A 16895-nucleotide genomic window follows, 5' to 3' on the forward strand; every position below is an offset into this window, starting at 1 on the left:
TTTCTTTTCCAGCATATTTAAATGAGTTCTTAAGACAAGCTGGCTCTCAATTCTAGCAGTGGATTGTATACAAATCCCAGAGAGGCAACAAAAGCATAATGTTAGAGGAGAATGGTCCTACTCTGCTAAACTAAAAGTTCATCTACTCAAGTTCACTGTCTACAGCAATGACTAGTAACAGCTCATTATGGGAAAAAAGTATGGAGAAACTACAATATATGAAAAGGAAAGACAGTGCAGACTATAGAAGCACAGAGTATGTTTACTCCTGGTATGTCCTCAGAGTAATCAGATTCTTATGAATTTTCTCAGCTGGAGGCTGCATCAGGATCATAATATGTAACAGCTCTTGATGAAGTATTTCTTCCTTAGAATGCATCTAATCACTTTTTGAAACCATTTACATTTTTAACAAATAAAATATCTTATGCTAATTAGTTCACAATTTAGGCAAGGGTTGTGTGAAAAGGGACGTCCTGTTGTTTCAAGTCTGCAGCCAATTCATTTTGCACAGTGCCCTTCAGTTCTTCTGTCATGAAAACAGCAAATCTGTCAGCTGTCTTCATCCTGACAGTCATAATTCTGCTACAGTTCAGGTCTTGTGAAGAATGAAGAATTTCCCCAATTGGTAGCAGCATCATACAAGTCAATGTAAAGATAGCAAGCAAGACAGGCTTTATAAAGAGCTAACAGTGTTACTAAGAGCAGAGGGTCTTTTTGTAGCTGAACTGAACTAGATGCAACAGACAATGTAAAAACTCCAGACCCTGCTGAACTCACTCAACCACAAGCCCCCTGTAGAAGAGCATGAGCTCTATGCATACTAAACAAGCACACTCAAATGTAATCTGTCTAGTTTGATAGACCTCAGTGTCTTTCTGGAATTTATGAAGAAGAGAAACTCAACATTACTGTTCATAAAAGATTATTCTTAAAACAACTAATTCTTTTCAGCTTTTCGGTTCTGATGCTCAAAGAAGATAAATCTTCCAAATAAAATTTATACCTGTTATTGAGTCAACATCAGATGACACTGGTTTTATAACCCATTTATTTTCCAAAAAATACTCCTTACACCTGAGCTATAAGTGTTCCATCCTCTCAGACCCAGAGAAGATAAAAATGTACAGTCTCCTCCTGTTCTGTAATCGATAGTTACTTGCTTCACTTAAATTGTCTAAACGATTAAAATAATAAAACATAAATAAACTCAGTGTGCTGCTATCCAAGAGCATTCCCATTGGCAAAGTCAGGTTAAGTGGTTCCTACAATCGTCACATTTCATTGCCCCACTTGGGTGAGCTGATAGAATTATTAGCTTGTTGCACATTGGATCAACAACAACATCTAAGTTTTTTTTTTTAAAAAAAGCTCTGTTTTTACTAACATTTCTGATTTTTAGAAATACAGATTATAGACTTTACATATCTGATCACCTTTGTCCTTTTACATATCTCAAGAACATGATGTTACCTGTACAGAGCAACTTAATGTCAAATTAATAACAAGTTTTCCTATTGACTTGAAGATGTTTCCCATTTGGTTGTATTTGGCTGAACTACCTGTCTGTTGCTAAGCAATAATGGCTGATTTTTCCACTTTATTCCCGGCACCTCTCCTTGAGCTCCTTTAGCTAACTGAGGCTAGGCATAGAGTAACAGAGAAAATAAGGCTGTAGACTGGGTTTGAACATTACTAGTATTTGATTCACTGTTTGCACCCACAGCATGGTTTGGACTTTGCCAATTTGCACTTTTCCAAACCATCATTTGAGAGGACTAGTACCTATCCACACCGTTCCAGGAGGTAGCTCAGATGTAATGTCCTTAGGAGAGAGAGAAAAGTAGTTTAGCCTTGTAAACGTGACTTCTGCCATGCAACTTGGCCTCAGAAGCAAGGATCAGTCAAAATTGATTTTTATCTGCTACTTTATTGTTCAATTGCTCAGCTTGATGAGATTATTTTAAAGTTTCTATACAACTGGTTACAAAGTTCAGTATGCTTGAAAATTTATCATTCTAGCGTGCATCCGTTTTTCTAGAGAGCTAATGAAAATACCCCCTCAGACTACCAATGACCTCTGTAGGGAAAATTGTCTAGCCATTTCTTTTACTTTCTAGTTTTTATCAACTTATTAGAGAAGTCCTATAGATTACTATCTACATTTTTGACTCTTAGTGAAGAAAACTCATGTCAATGCTTTGTGATTTTTTTTAAACTGAAACTTGAGTCCACAATTTGAACCAAGTAACTTCTATCCACATGTTTACTAATACCTTCAAAGTATTTGAGTAATATTTGTGATATGTATGTCTTCAACATAAGTCCATGGCAGCTAAACAGAGGTGGCAGCATTCATTTATGTCCAATATAGATGTCCCTCCTATAACATAAACAAGCATCAGCACCCGAAGCAGTAAGTTAGGGAACCTATAGCAGTAAACCAATTGGAATGAAGCCACACTTAGGAATTCCTCTTACTGAATAAAGTAGGAATGTAATTTAACACGCATTCATAAAACAAGGAAAACGAAGGAGGTCATTATAGTCTCATTGAAAGTTAATTGCCAGGATTTGTTTCACTATACATAGTAAGAAGAAGTCATTTTAAGACAAAGCTACCTCTTCGAAGAACTTGACCTACCAGTCACCACTACAACGAAGTGAATGTCAGTGACTTACCATGAAAAATACACTCTTGAACCAGCTGCAGTAAATTAGATAGACAAGCACAGGACAATTAGTCTAAAACTAGTAGTCCTGCTGGCCACACTATTCCTGTTACAAGCCAGGATGCTATGTTATTCTTCCTTTCTTTGTGCACGTTCTCTAACAGACTATTAAACTGCACTAAGACATACCATATTTTCACCAAAGATGCAAGCCTCATTTAATTGACAGAACAAGCAATGCAAAAATAGATAGTATTTTGCAATTTGTCTTTTAATCCTTATTGGTTACAGGCCTTGTCAAGAAAACATTTGCCAAGTTAATACTTGTATACTTGGATTTAAAAGTTACCGTCCCATAGAAGTTAATGACTGCTCCTGTTCTCTTATTTATTACTTTCTCATCTTACTGATCATGGGAATGTTTCTACTCCATTTTAACGCAGGTAAAACAGGTTAGCTTACATGGCCATAAACAACCATTACTAAAAAGTGCTGGCTATGCAGGTATACAGTCACCATCCGTGTGATGAAACGGAGCTCCTCCATCATTTAGTGAGAGGGACTGTTTTGCTTCATTCATTTTTATTCTAAAATGAAATATCTTATGTACAGGAGGGAAACAATCTAAAAATAACAAACAGCAGGGCTAGACAGCATTGAGGAGTATAGTCTTGAATAGGGGGGAAATGGTTTTATATTACCGACAATACTACTGAACCCATTAATGCAACACTCTCTTTTACACTGCCCACACTTCATAGAAGACATGACATAGATAACCTCAGAAGGTTCAAAATGTAAACTGATGAGTAAATTGGGAAACCTTTCTCTTAGTAAGACACTAAAAGAAGCACTATGCCCTAATTTACTTGAGAAAATGATTGAGATATGACAAAAAACCACAGTCTGTTTACTTTCTAACATAACTAGCACATAGAGGCAAAAAATGACTCAGCGAAGCAAAGCTCATAAATAAGAAGAAGCAGTGTTTCTGAGTAGACAGATAAAACATAAAACCTCTTAATTCAAGCTTAATAGAGGCACAATAAACATCAGTTTAAGAACACGTTGAGAATAATTGCTCTAGATATAATGTGATTAACATAATTAGTTTAAGAGGGGACTCAGACCAAGCAGTGACGTCTACTTCCTAAAGCCAAACATCTCATCATTAAAGGATTACCCTCCGCAAATCTCTGGCCATTTAAACAATTCTAAATATGCGGGAGAGCTCCAGAAAAACAGAAAAATCACCTCCTTCATCTGACCTACTCAAAACAAAAGATTTCAGACAACAAACTCTCACACTTCAGCAATTTAGAAGAAAATAATCCAGAAATATATTCAACTAATGCACCAGTCTTCTTTTTGCAGTTCTTTGGAGTTTGCTTGTGATAGCCATTCAAATAACAAAGAATAAAATCAGTAACTTCTTCAACACCAAAGCACATACTGAATAAAAAATATCATCAACACTCAGACCTCAGTATTATCTACCAAGAAGGTACTGCTCAATATTCCTGCACTACCAATGCATTATCTGAGATAGATAGATATATATATGCTATCCATTAACCATTTTTTGTGCCCAAAGGAACAACCTGACAACACAACAGAGAAACTTTTTCACTAACTCCTCCTTAGTATTTTAACATCAATAAATAATAGAATCATTTGTGTTGGAAAAGACCTTGAAGATCATCGTGTCCAACCGTAAGTGCAACACTGCCAAGCCCACTACTAAATCCAGTTCCTAGGTGCCACATCTATGTGTCTTTTAAATACATCCAGGAATGGTGACTAAACAACTTCCCTGGACAGCCTGTTCCAGTGCTTGGCAACCTTTTCAGTAAAGAATTTGTTTCCTAAATTCCAATCTAAACCTCTCCTGGTGCGGCTTGAGGCCATTTCCTCTCATCCTATCTCTTGTTCCTTGAGGGAAGAGACCAATACACGTCACCACAACTTCCATTCAGGTAGTTGTAGAGAGCAATAAGGTCTCCTCCCTCCTTTCTTCCAGACTAAACAACCTCAGTTCTCTCAGTTGCTTCTTCTAAGATTTGTGCTCTAGACCTGTCACCAGCTTCGTTGCTCCCCTTTGCACACACTCCTGCAGCTCTGTATCTTTCTTGTAGTGAGGGGTCCAAAAATGAACACAGCATTCAAGATGCAGTCTCACCAGCACAGAGTACAGGGGGACTATCACTTTCCTGGTCCAGCTGGCCACACTATTTCTGATACAGACCAGGATACTGTTGGCCTTCTTGGTCACCTGGGCACATTGCCAGCTAATGAACCCATTTCTGAGCTGACTCTCTTCTGATTAACACAGGGAAACAATAAAAAAACTGAACTGGGCACAGAGGAAAAAAAAATCAACTTCACCTTGGATAATTACACTGTTTCAGGAAACAATTCAGTGATAAAATAATTTTTATAAGCAATGGCACAATACAAGTCTCCTCAGAAATCAGCTACAAAATTATTCTTTACCTGTGACAGATGTTATTTTGTCATCTGGACTAAAACTTCATCCCCAAGTAGAGCTCTACCACAGCTCTAAGGAGTGCCATCACTTCATCTGTATTCCTCTGAAATACTGATACACTAACATAAACTTTCTATGCACTCTGATCGATATGTAAAACAGCAACCTGTAAAGTACCCTACAAAAGTCTACTGATCAATTTTATCTCTGTGTAAGTAGAGACTGTACCAAATACATGGAGAAACAGGATCTATGCATTCAAGCCCTGAGATGTAATAACAAATTTTCGGAGAAAACACATAAACAATATCAATCTTATAGCACTAAAGATGACTTTCATTAGCCTAAATATTATCCCACAAAGTAACAGGTTAGCATGCTGACAGTTACGTATGTTCAGACCAATGTCTTGTCTCCAACTGTCCATTAGTAGCTGCTGAGCAAAGACTAAGACCAAGGCAAGCAACTATGGGGAGAATGAGACTAGAGGATTCATCCTTTCTATATTATATTTGAGAAGAGAACTCCAAGAAATGCATCAAAGTATGTAAATAGTGGGTTTTCTAATAAAAACCATTAAGATCTACTACTATGACATCAATGTTGCAAGTCACACATTACCTAAATCATTCCCACATTTACTCTTTTTTTTTTTTGGCAAGTTATTTGTTGCCTGCTTAGACATCACACAAACATAAGCACAGCAGGGCTGACTAAGAATGAAACAGCATGCTGGTACTACTAATGAAATATTAAGACAGCCTAATTATAAACCAAGGAGGCGATTAACATGCTGCCATGTCAGTTCCTTTTGCACAGGTTGGGCAGACGTCAGAATAGCAGCAAGCTGTGGAGTATCACAACAGTGATAGTCTCTGTCTCCAGCTTCTAAGTATCCTTCATCTCCTATGCTACAACTACGACACTACACTACAGAATAGTTATTTCCAATTACTTAGCGTGGAACCGCACAGTCTTCAAAAACTAACAAACAAAGTACAGGCTTAGCTGTTTTTCTGTTTGATTCTGGCAGCAAGCTGATGTGTTTTTAGAATACATATAGTCCTCCTGCTTACATTTATCTTTTCATATAGTCAACCTTGTTTATGGAAATGCATGTTAGCTATCCTTTCACATATTTAACAATGTTGGCCAAACTGCAAGTTGGCTAAGTCCTCTACCAAGCATCATTAAAAACCAGGAATGAATTATCTATTTAAAAGAGCAAATAAAGGAAGAACTGTGATTTATTGCAGAAATGTGTACTTCAGTATTGCTTAACAATAAATACCTACATACACACTTGCTCTCTAAGTAGAGCCATACATCAATTTCTCTCTGAAACACACTACCTTCTCTTTCACAGGACTGTAGCAAACTTCAAAGCATGTTATGCTGATATCTTAATATTTGAAAGTGCAGCACCAGAATAGAAACAATTCACAATCTATTTCTTATCACATACCTCTTTTTACATTTTAATGATGCAGCTTAGCACAATTTTTCTCTTAATATTTGCCTTAAAATGTTAGCAAACAAATTCTCTCTTTGTACATATCTCAAAGTCTGAGTTTGATGAAGTCTTTTGCCACAGATCCTACTCATCCAATCCATTATCTACTACAGGAAAAAAAAGTCTAAAAAGAAGACAAGACTTGTCTAAAGACCACAGAAGGTATTGGAGCTAAACAAACTAGCTCATTCATCAAAACTGCTTCGGTCACTGAAATTTTCAGCTCAGCACAGACTATAAAGAAACGGGAACACATTTAACTAACCCGCACAGAACTCTATTCTTGCTCTGCTGAATTATCTCACTGCAAGGTATTGCTAAAGCATAGATAGATATTATATATAAATATATTGGGAAGGCCCAAAGGAACACAGAGTCATAGAATGGTTGGGGTGGAAGGGACCTTTAAGATCATCCAGTTCCAACCCCCCTGCCATGGGCAGAGACACCTCACACCAGGCTGCCCAAGGGCCCATCCAACCTGGCCTTGAACACCTCCAGGGATGGGGCACCCACAGCTTCCCTAGGAAACTTGTTCCAGTGTTTCACCACTCTCGTGGTGAACAACTTCTTCCCAATGTCCAGTCTAAATCTTCCCTCCCCTCCCAATTTAAAGCCATTCCCCCTCGTCTTAGGTCTTACCACAACATGTCCTTGTAAAAAGTCCCTCCCCAGCTTTCCTGTAGGCCCCACCTTTTTAAAAAATGGGCACAATGTTGCCCTCCTTCCAGCCACCAGGGGCTTCTCCTGACTTTACAAATACCATGGAGACTGGCTTGGACACCACACCAGACAGTACTGGGTGAGGTGTTTTATGCAGAGATCTTCCCTCAGGAAGCCTACTCAATTTTCTGCCAAAGGGAAGCTACAGTGATTTTTCAAAATTATTAGAAGGAATGTATCCAGAGATCACTGCTTCTAGTCCTTAAACTTAAAGCTATACAGTGCACCAAATCCATGTGCCAATTTTGCACACTTCTAGGACACACGCAGAAAGGAAGGAGAAAAGTATGTAAAGCGACATAGCTGAGCTAAAATGAAGGATAGAATCAGGGCTAAATCTGAATTCTGAACATACACACAGTTGTCATTTTGAAAACAAAACAAAAAATGACAAAATCACACATTTAAATGACTAATGAAGAACATTTTATACTGCAGTCATGGAGGCTGCTTACAGTAATTACATAAAAGTAGCAATGAATACGCTCCAATTTATTGCGTAATGACAAATAAAAAGAAGAAAAAGTACTCTGAATGTTCATAAATGCCCTTAACTGAAACAACCAAATACACTAATTTAATCATTTGCATCATGTTATCAACAGCATATCTATCAAGTAGCACTTGTTTAACATTGACAGTAAATTAACAGTTACAGGAAAACATAACAGGAAAAATCAACAGTCCATAAGAGAAAATATGTAAAAGTACTGGAAAAGTCATTTCATGTTTCTGTTTAAACAACTCATGTTAAGGAAATAAAAAATGCTAAAGCTAGGGTTTCTAAAGCAGCAACATTTTGGTCATGTTACATAATACATTCTCTTTTTCCTTCAATGTACAGCAGGTTACAGCACAGTAATACATTATGAAGTACTTAACAGCAATTGCGTGGTAGCAAAGCACCTTAAGCTCCTGCTATACGTAGCCTTACATGGTTTGGGAAAGTATGGCTGGAAGAATATAATGTATAAAGCTGTTGTTGATGTGTCCTGCTTTAGAAACAATTAAGCACATGACCAAGCACTTTGATGAGCCAGGCTCTAGGGTAGAGAGAAGTACTTTAAGAAAACAAATGTATGGATCAGAAAGAAAGATCCAGAATCAGTAGGACAAAACTGCAGAGGTTGTTGTATGGAAACATGGGAAAATAAATATGTCAATAAATAAATAATAAAAAAAGAGGGATAGCAAGGGATGTAGGCAGACACAAGGTAAGAAAATCAACAATGAGAAGATTATTTCAAAGTGACCCCTTCCCATTTTTTTTCATCTTTCTCTTTCACAAGCAGACTCCTCCTTATAGAGGTCTGGCCACTAAGCCAGAAGATACAGCAACATGGGATGTCTTCATTTAGGCTCAAGGAGAAGCCTTGTGGTGCTTTGGGAGTATCATGCATAAAAGTAGGAACTTTTGAGACGGTGTAACCAGTATTCTACTGAGGGTTACATCCTGCATGTAATGCTTAGTTTTAATCCAATACACTAATGTTAGACCCAAGAAGATCAAATGATCGTCTCAAAACATACACTAAAGTAATAGATCTTACAGGTTGGTGGAATAGCATTTGCGACTTAATATTTCCATTCTAAAACAGAAATGCCAAAAAGTTGAAAATATTTAAGAAATTGTTAATCTCTTCCACCTTTAAAAAAATAGTGAAAAGTAGACTTAAAAATTATAACAGTCCAGTTTTACCAAAACTAGGTTTCCTTTTTTAATCTAAAAGTAAGAACTGAGATATTCAAAGCTAAATATTAGTCACAAATAAAAACAGCTTACCTTCCTGTCTGTTATTTTTCCTTTGTAGCCATTTTTCCACAGTTTCTGCACTTACACTTTCTGAAACAAACTCATCCAGTACCTGGGGGTGAAGAGAAAGATAGGCCTTCACTTTTTCATCTGTTAAACCTGAAAGAGAGAATATTAACTGATTACATACTGACATGAAATTTCTCATATGAAACAATACCTAGACACCAGCAACAATCAATATCCTTTTGTTTAACACACTGATTGAATACATGTCTATTTAAATTGTCTTCTCCCAGACAGAACAATATCCAGTGAAAAAAAGAAAACCAAAAACCTGAGATGTCATACAGAAAATAGAAGAAGCAAAGTATATGAGTGTAAGATTTTGCATACAAAAACTCCCCTGCAGGAATACATGTAAATATTCCCTGGATAAGTGGTGAGGAAGGAATTTATTATTATGATTATGACTCTAAAACTACTTATTTCCAAGATATGCAAGATGATATATTGATAAAGGAATTACGTGGAAGGATAGAATAAAGTAAATTAGTATTACTTGTAGAGCATCAAATTTAGTATTCTTACTGTATACAGCAGAAAAAGGAACAAAAACTGTAACAAAATCAAGCAATTTTTAAATACTGTAGTTACTTAAGTAACTTTAGAAAGATAAACTGCTTTGTCATGTATGCTTTCATTATCTTAGTGATTCAAGTATGAAAACCATAGTAATTGCACATAAAAGGCCTTTACAATATCCATAACAAAAAGAAAACTCAACTACACATTTTGGAAAAACAAGGAACATTCAGAATCTCGGATCCCTGACACAATTATAAATAAATTCCCAAATTCATAAAATTACAATCTGATCATAAATCTTCACAAATCCCCTGAACAAAGCTGCTGGCCATGGGGAGGTGAACCCAAGAGTGCTGAGGCTTTCCGAGGGAGGACAGGAAAGCAGCACATCTGTCCCAAGGGACTCAGCTCCAGGCAGTCACAAAGGGAGCACACACCTTAAGTGCAAAAGCCTTAATGAGATCTGAGGGGAAGAGGAGAAACAACCAGTGTAATAACTAAACATGCCTTCTCATCTTCTGTGTGCCTATAAATGCAACTGTAAACTTTCCACAGAAAGCATCCTAGGTTCAGTAGAGGGAAACTGCCCTCCAAACAACATTAACCTCTTTTGGAGACTACTAGTGTTATAAAATAAGATCAATTTTCGCATTTTATGCTTCACACTATCAGAACAGCTATACGTAATTTAACTGCTAGTCAATAGCTTTAACCTTTAAGATGTCTTGCAAATGTTTACTACAAAAGCCTTCACAAAGCAATATCAAGACACAAACCAACAACTCTCACCTGTAGAGTGCCAACCGCATACACCACTCGTCTCACACTGACTGCACCACATCACTCCCACCACATCAGACCCCAGCAGTCCAAACCTGGCTTAAAATACCCTTTCTATTAATTCACATGGGTGGCAGTTCCTGGTTGATATCAGACTCAAACAACATTCTTACTTATAGGCAAGAATCTCCAGATCTGATTCACTTGACTTAAGAGAGCTAAGTGAACATCCTGATTTTCATTAGTAAGGGAAAAAAGGTTCCTTCTAAATCAGTAAGAACTGGAGGTGATCAGCAAGCAGGAAGAGAAATAAACAAACAGAACCCTGATACTTTGATTGTTTAACCAAATGATAGTTTATAAATTTAGATAGAAATGCATCTATAAAGGAGTACATGTGCCACATGAACAAAAAGATTTTCAGCCAATACAGGTTATCACCTCACATCCTGAAAAATCAGACTAATTAATATAATTTTGTAATTTGCTCAACTAAGAAAAATGTAATACCTTGAAAAAGTCTTTCCAATTTCATAGTAATAGAAATTAAAGAGAAAACATTTGGAGAATTATTCATAAAGAATATAGCATTTTGAAGATTTACTTGAGTTAACCATCAGAAAGTCATCAAAATCTGCCTTTTAAGTTCTGAATGAAAAATTATCAATGCAGGTTGACAAAAAATGTCTGTTACTTCCAGGTTGTCTTTAGACTGCAAATAAAACATTTTGCTTCCAGTAAGAAATTAGGAATGAAAAGTTTATAAAATTAGCAACTGAAATTCTACAAGGGTTGCTTTGTGTTTTCAGTGAAACTAGCCTTAACTTTCTTATGCATGTAGTTTATATTCCTTGACTTCAATGGAAACACTTGATTTAAACCTTTATGGGCTGTAATACACATCAAAATTCATGAAATAAGACTTGAAATAAGACTTCAGTCTACATGCCACAAGTTAGGTTTCCATACCCAGTATCCTGCAATTGCAGCAACTTGTGTGTGAAATATGTGCTTAACCTTATACAGAAAAATGATTGGAGCTCATATAAGAAATCCTACAACAATCTTTAAATTACCCACTTTTATTTCACTAAAGGCATTTGTGCAGATATGCTTTTTCAATGTCAGGTCTGTAGATGGGAACAACTAGAACAGGTTTTACAACTACATTTGCAAAGTTCAAAAGGAGTAACAAATCTATTTTCTATTAAAGCAGACTTATCAGTCCTCTTAACAGTTAGCTCTGCTGCGTCAAAAAATACATACTACAGCCATACACACAAACCCCACAACCAAAATCAGCAAGAACACATCGTAAATACGCAAAATTTAACATGAAGAAAATGTAGCAATAATAGAAAATAGCATTTTAGAAGAAGCTTAAACATTTTGGTTTATGCATGTGAAAGCAGAAGAGTGCTATAAAGAAGCTTGAATGTAAAAGTGTTTTACAGCTATGTATAAACAATTATTTTATAGCTTATCTAAAGCCTTCTACATTGCAAGATGCACATAAGAATAAGATTTTTACATGAAAATACGCATAAGGTTCAATGATAAACACACTTACTCTCTTGAACATTCACATGCACCTGAAAATTTCTGGCAAATACATTTTTGCTAAATATTATCAATCTCTCTACTGAACCGTTGTAATCTTTCAATTCCAAAATATGCAAAAAACATATTTGAAAAATCAGAGGCAGTGGTTAATAACATTTGAATAAATAGGACAGTATGCCCAAACTAAGGAAGCAAAGGTTATCATGCCAATCAGGTATCATTTACAGAATTAGAAACAAACAAATAAAACAGAAATCATTGCTGATTATTATTTTTTTTGTTACTAATGTATTGGTTCTAAGTATTGTGGTATTGTGGGCAGTAAACATTTCTACATGCATTCATATTGGAAATATTTCATCACTGCTCCTTTCTTCTCCCCTTACTACTAGTTGACCTGTAGATTAGTAGAGACAGTAGACTATGTCTACTATTTCCATAGCCATCTTTACACAACAAGAAGGTTCCTACCTCTCATCCTTCTTCATCAATACTTGCAGAGCATAAAGCATACGTATCAACAATTTCTAACAAAGGAAACATTCATAACTGTGTTGTCTATACACTTTCTTGCAAGCAGCCCAAGAAAAAGCTCCTCTTGCTTCTTTTCATGCATCCTCAGAAAACACAGCCTCCTGTATTTGGAACCTGCATGTCCTCTGACAGAGCTGTAGCAGTTAAGAGGCACATCACTCAGGAGAGCTGAACTCTGGCCAACATGCAGCAGGCCAGAAAGCACAAAAAGACTGGAACAACCCTAATTCCTCTAGGAATTAAATGAGCAATCTGGCTACACTTGGGTTGAATGTCCATTCATTTAATTTATGCACTAGAGTTTGCCTTCCTGATTCATGCATGTGGTTCTGTTTAATTAAACGCACACCCACACCAAACCACCCTTCTCCCTTGTATTCTTATTTTAAAATGATAAATCCACTTTTCAGTGCTGATATCTTTCTGGAGCAAGTTGCTGTTGCTGTGTTTTACACATGCATTAACTATTTCTTCTGAAGTTGTGATTAAATAATGAAAATGATAATAAAAATATCACGGAAAATGACATTAAAGTATCAGATAAGCCCTTCCTTTTTTCATTTCCCTCTGAACAAGCCACAGGCAAAGAAACAGCTCCGGCTGCCCACTGCTTGTGCTAGCTCAGCAGCTCCTGGCTTCCTGACCAGCACACCCATTTACGTTCTCTTTGTATATCTTGATTTGAAATGTTTTCTTTTGCCATGCCATCTGTTTTTTAGAGGTTTGTTCATGCGTGTGGAAAACATCAATCAAGGTTATGTTTGTTTCATTTTTTTTCCGTTTCTTGGCTACGCCTTCTGAACAGTAAGTGGAAATATAGCTTTCCAATAAATGCTGGATTTTATGCAAGTGTCTCACCTTACTGTGGTTTTTGTGTGTCTCATTTATTATAGGGCAGGATGGTATAAAATTGGCAAAGCTCAATACAAAGCAGAGGGCAGAAGACAGCTTACCCTTAACACCACACCCAAGACACAATTCCTTGACCACTGATAGGCCTTTTTACTGCCAGAAGGAACAATCTTTCTGGCAGGATATTCATTCTGTGATGGTTGGAGTGGGAAGGGTGAATCAAAATACAGAAGAAACAATTCTATTTACTCCTAGTATTTCTATAAACTGACGTATCAGTGCACTCTACCAAACAAACAATAGTCCTCATTGTCCACTTTGCATAGGCCTGAGGCTCTAGATGTTCCTCTAATTTGACATAGCTCATGCCAGTCTACCAAAATTTCAATTTTGTGGCTGGGGTTTGGTTTTGTGAGGTTCTTGGGGTTAGTTTTTTTGGTTTTTTTTTTTTTTTTTTTTTGTGGGGGGGGAACACACATAGGGTGTTTGTAGGTTTGTTGTGGGTTTTTTCAATAATTTCTTGGCTTTCATTGGTGCATGTATAAGAGTGTTTGGGGGTTATTTGTTTGTTTGGTTAACAAACTACATGAAATAGTTTATTTTTTACTGCAAATAATAGCACAAACACATATAGTTGAAGACAGAATTATGGGTAGATTTTCTCCCTTTCTTATTTTAGTACACTAACTATAGAAAACACAAACATTACTATTAAATAGCACAGTCCAGTCATTTCAACATAAAGTAGAAAGCCAAACATTTGTGATAGTCTGGTTCAACAAATAACTGTCTTTTCAGTGATTCTATGATTAATACTTAAATAGCAGGCCTCACTTCACTAAGGGAAAAGAATAAAGAAACCCTTATCTAAAGGTAATTTATCAAGTTTAGTACAGCTATTTGAAGAGAAACAGTTATTCATGTATCTTATGACCCACCACAAGAATCTTTTTTTTCCTTTTATTTCAACAGTTTACCAAGACTATATCACCTGGGCTTCAAAAGCATAACTGGGTCTTTGACTGGTTTTGTTAGTGCTTATACTAAAAAAGCTCAATGAAAACAAAAACCCCAGCACCACCAGCATCACTTTCCTATATACCTATATTTCTGTGTCCCATACAAAGCCAGTGTGAGTACTTCAGGCTGCCTGACTTAATGATTGCCTGGCCTGCTCAAGCCTGGATTCCCCTTTTCATCTGCCAGTAAAGCGTTCATTTCAATACCTCCAACATCTCATTAGTGATAACAACTGGTAGAACCCTAAAAGAGATCAACTTAAATCACAGAGCCATCTCCCACTGTCCAACGTAAGCAAACCAACACCTTCATAGGTCAAAAATAAAATCTGTAGCACTACAAAAAATACTCATTAAGATGAGAGAAAATTAGGGAACTTGCATTGCTGCTGGGTGTACTATGCAAGCAGATCATCTTATAGGTACTTTGCAAGAAGCCTCATGTGAATGAAGACAGTCATCAAATGAAATAAATATCTCAATGACCAGTAAAGAATAAAGCATAACAGTGGACAGAGCTTACGGAATAGGAAGATCCATGTAAGAAACGTGTTCATATTCACCCTGTTGTTTATCACAGTCCTTTATATCTATGTTAGGTTTCAGAGAGACAGAAACTGTAAATACTGCCACAGCCTTATATGCTGCTGTCCTCTTAACATACCAGCAAAATACTCTTTGGAAAATAAATGGATATCAAGACTTTTTTTTTTTTAAAAAAGGCATAAAACAATATTATTTTAAAGGAGAAACTGCTTCTTGAGCAGATGTGACAAAGTATACCAAACTCAGCATCCTAGAAACTCACTTTATTGGTTTAAATTGTAATGGTACTGCAAAGGAACATGGTAGGTTTGCCTACACCAGTAAATTGACAATGTTTAGAGCTGTTCACTGACCTGAAACCAAGTTCCTCAGAACTCCCTCCACCTTTAATATTAAGCTCTCTTGACCTCCAGCAATGAAGGTGAGAGAAAACTGAACAGGAACACACACTGCCTGCCTGCTGGGAACCACCACTAGCCTGACCCTACACTCCAGAGCAACATCCAAGGCCTGCCTAGGACATCACTATCTGGCTTTGGCCAATGCACTGACAAGTACCATTCTAACAATTTAATAGCATAGACAAACTAATATCAAAATCCAGCACATTAAGACTGCTCCTTCACAGTGTTTATTTACTATGACAGATATAGCATAGCTGAATTTAAAAAATAAACTAAGAAACAATACCTCCTTCAAACAGTAATTATCAGTAATTACTCCTTGTCTTTGTGTCAGCCTCCAACAGCCTTCCTTTTAAAAAAAAATAAAATAAAATAAAGCTAAAAATCACTTGAAAATTATACTTTTGCTTTCAGCAAAATGCCTAAAATATTTAAAACATTTCTTACATATTAGATAACTAGTATAGTACTGAATCAATTAATGGCTCCACCCTCTGACTCCTAATCCCTGTCGTACTGCACTGTCCTCTGAGAATAGCTTCACTGAGCTCAGTACAAAGCACAACTGACTATGAATGAGCTGAAAGAATTGAAGCCTAGAGCTATGTTTAAAAATCTGCTCCATTTATCAACATAAGTCAGTCATATAATTAGCAATTCTTGCAATTTTTTCATTAGTCTTATGATAGTTGGTCTTTTTCTAAAACCACTAGCTCTACCAAATCTCATCATTAGGCAAGAAATTTAGTTTTCACATAAAGATTCTGGTTCCTGTACTAGACAGCATGCGGGGAGGCATGAATATGACATACCTTTCACCCAGCTAGACAGAATCCAACACTTTGAAAACATATTGCAAGGGTATGCATAGGGCAACAGAAAAAATCAGATGGGTTTTATGTATTGAGAAAGCTTTTGTTAGCTAAGGTGAAAGGAAATAAGTGTAAATATTGTAAATGTTGAATGTGCTAACGTCTAAAAAAAACAGAATTCAAACAAACCAAAACCAAACAAAAAAAACCTATAAATTTACTTGTTTGGTTTAATAAACAATTCTTTCCTGAAATTAGAGGGGCCACAGAGTCATGGGCAAAGTCACAATTTCTCCAAGTATATTGTGCCACATAGAAAATCTGCAAGCCAAGGTAAAATAAAAACAACAAAAAAAAATCAAATCATAATGAGGAACACTTTCCAGATAAGATATTTTCTGAAACAGAAAACATTACTTCAAATATAAGCAAAAAATGTATTATATTAAAATAAATCTTCTCATTTGCAATATCAAAATGATGAACACACGTAACACTTCCTCAAAATCAGCACTTGAAAATACACTTGTATAAAAAAAGGAGCCTTAAAAATACTTGAAAGTAATCCAGAAGAGCTACTTTGAAGACAACATTGCCTATGTTCTCCTTTAATAAAGGTGTCTTGCCCTACCTCTTTCTTACAGAAAA

At 36.3% G+C, this 16895-nt stretch overlaps 1 protein-coding gene across 2 annotated transcripts in view; it reads right to left on the reverse strand.

Annotated features, from left to right (window-relative positions):
* Positions 1-16895, reverse strand: part of PDE10A (phosphodiesterase 10A) — a 371137-nt gene that overhangs the window by 97440 nt on the left and 256802 nt on the right. For both annotated transcript variants that reach the window (XM_009557723.2, XM_009557722.2), the window contains exon 2: positions 9180-9308. In XM_009557723.2, coding sequence (XP_009556018.2) covers positions 9180-9308 — 129 coding nt within the window. The remainder of the gene's footprint in view (positions 1-9179; positions 9309-16895) is intronic.

Source organism: Cuculus canorus, chromosome 3, assembly GCF_017976375.1.
Source record: "Cuculus canorus isolate bCucCan1 chromosome 3, bCucCan1.pri, whole genome shotgun sequence".
Classification (NCBI taxonomy): domain Eukaryota; kingdom Metazoa; phylum Chordata; class Aves; order Cuculiformes; family Cuculidae; genus Cuculus; species Cuculus canorus.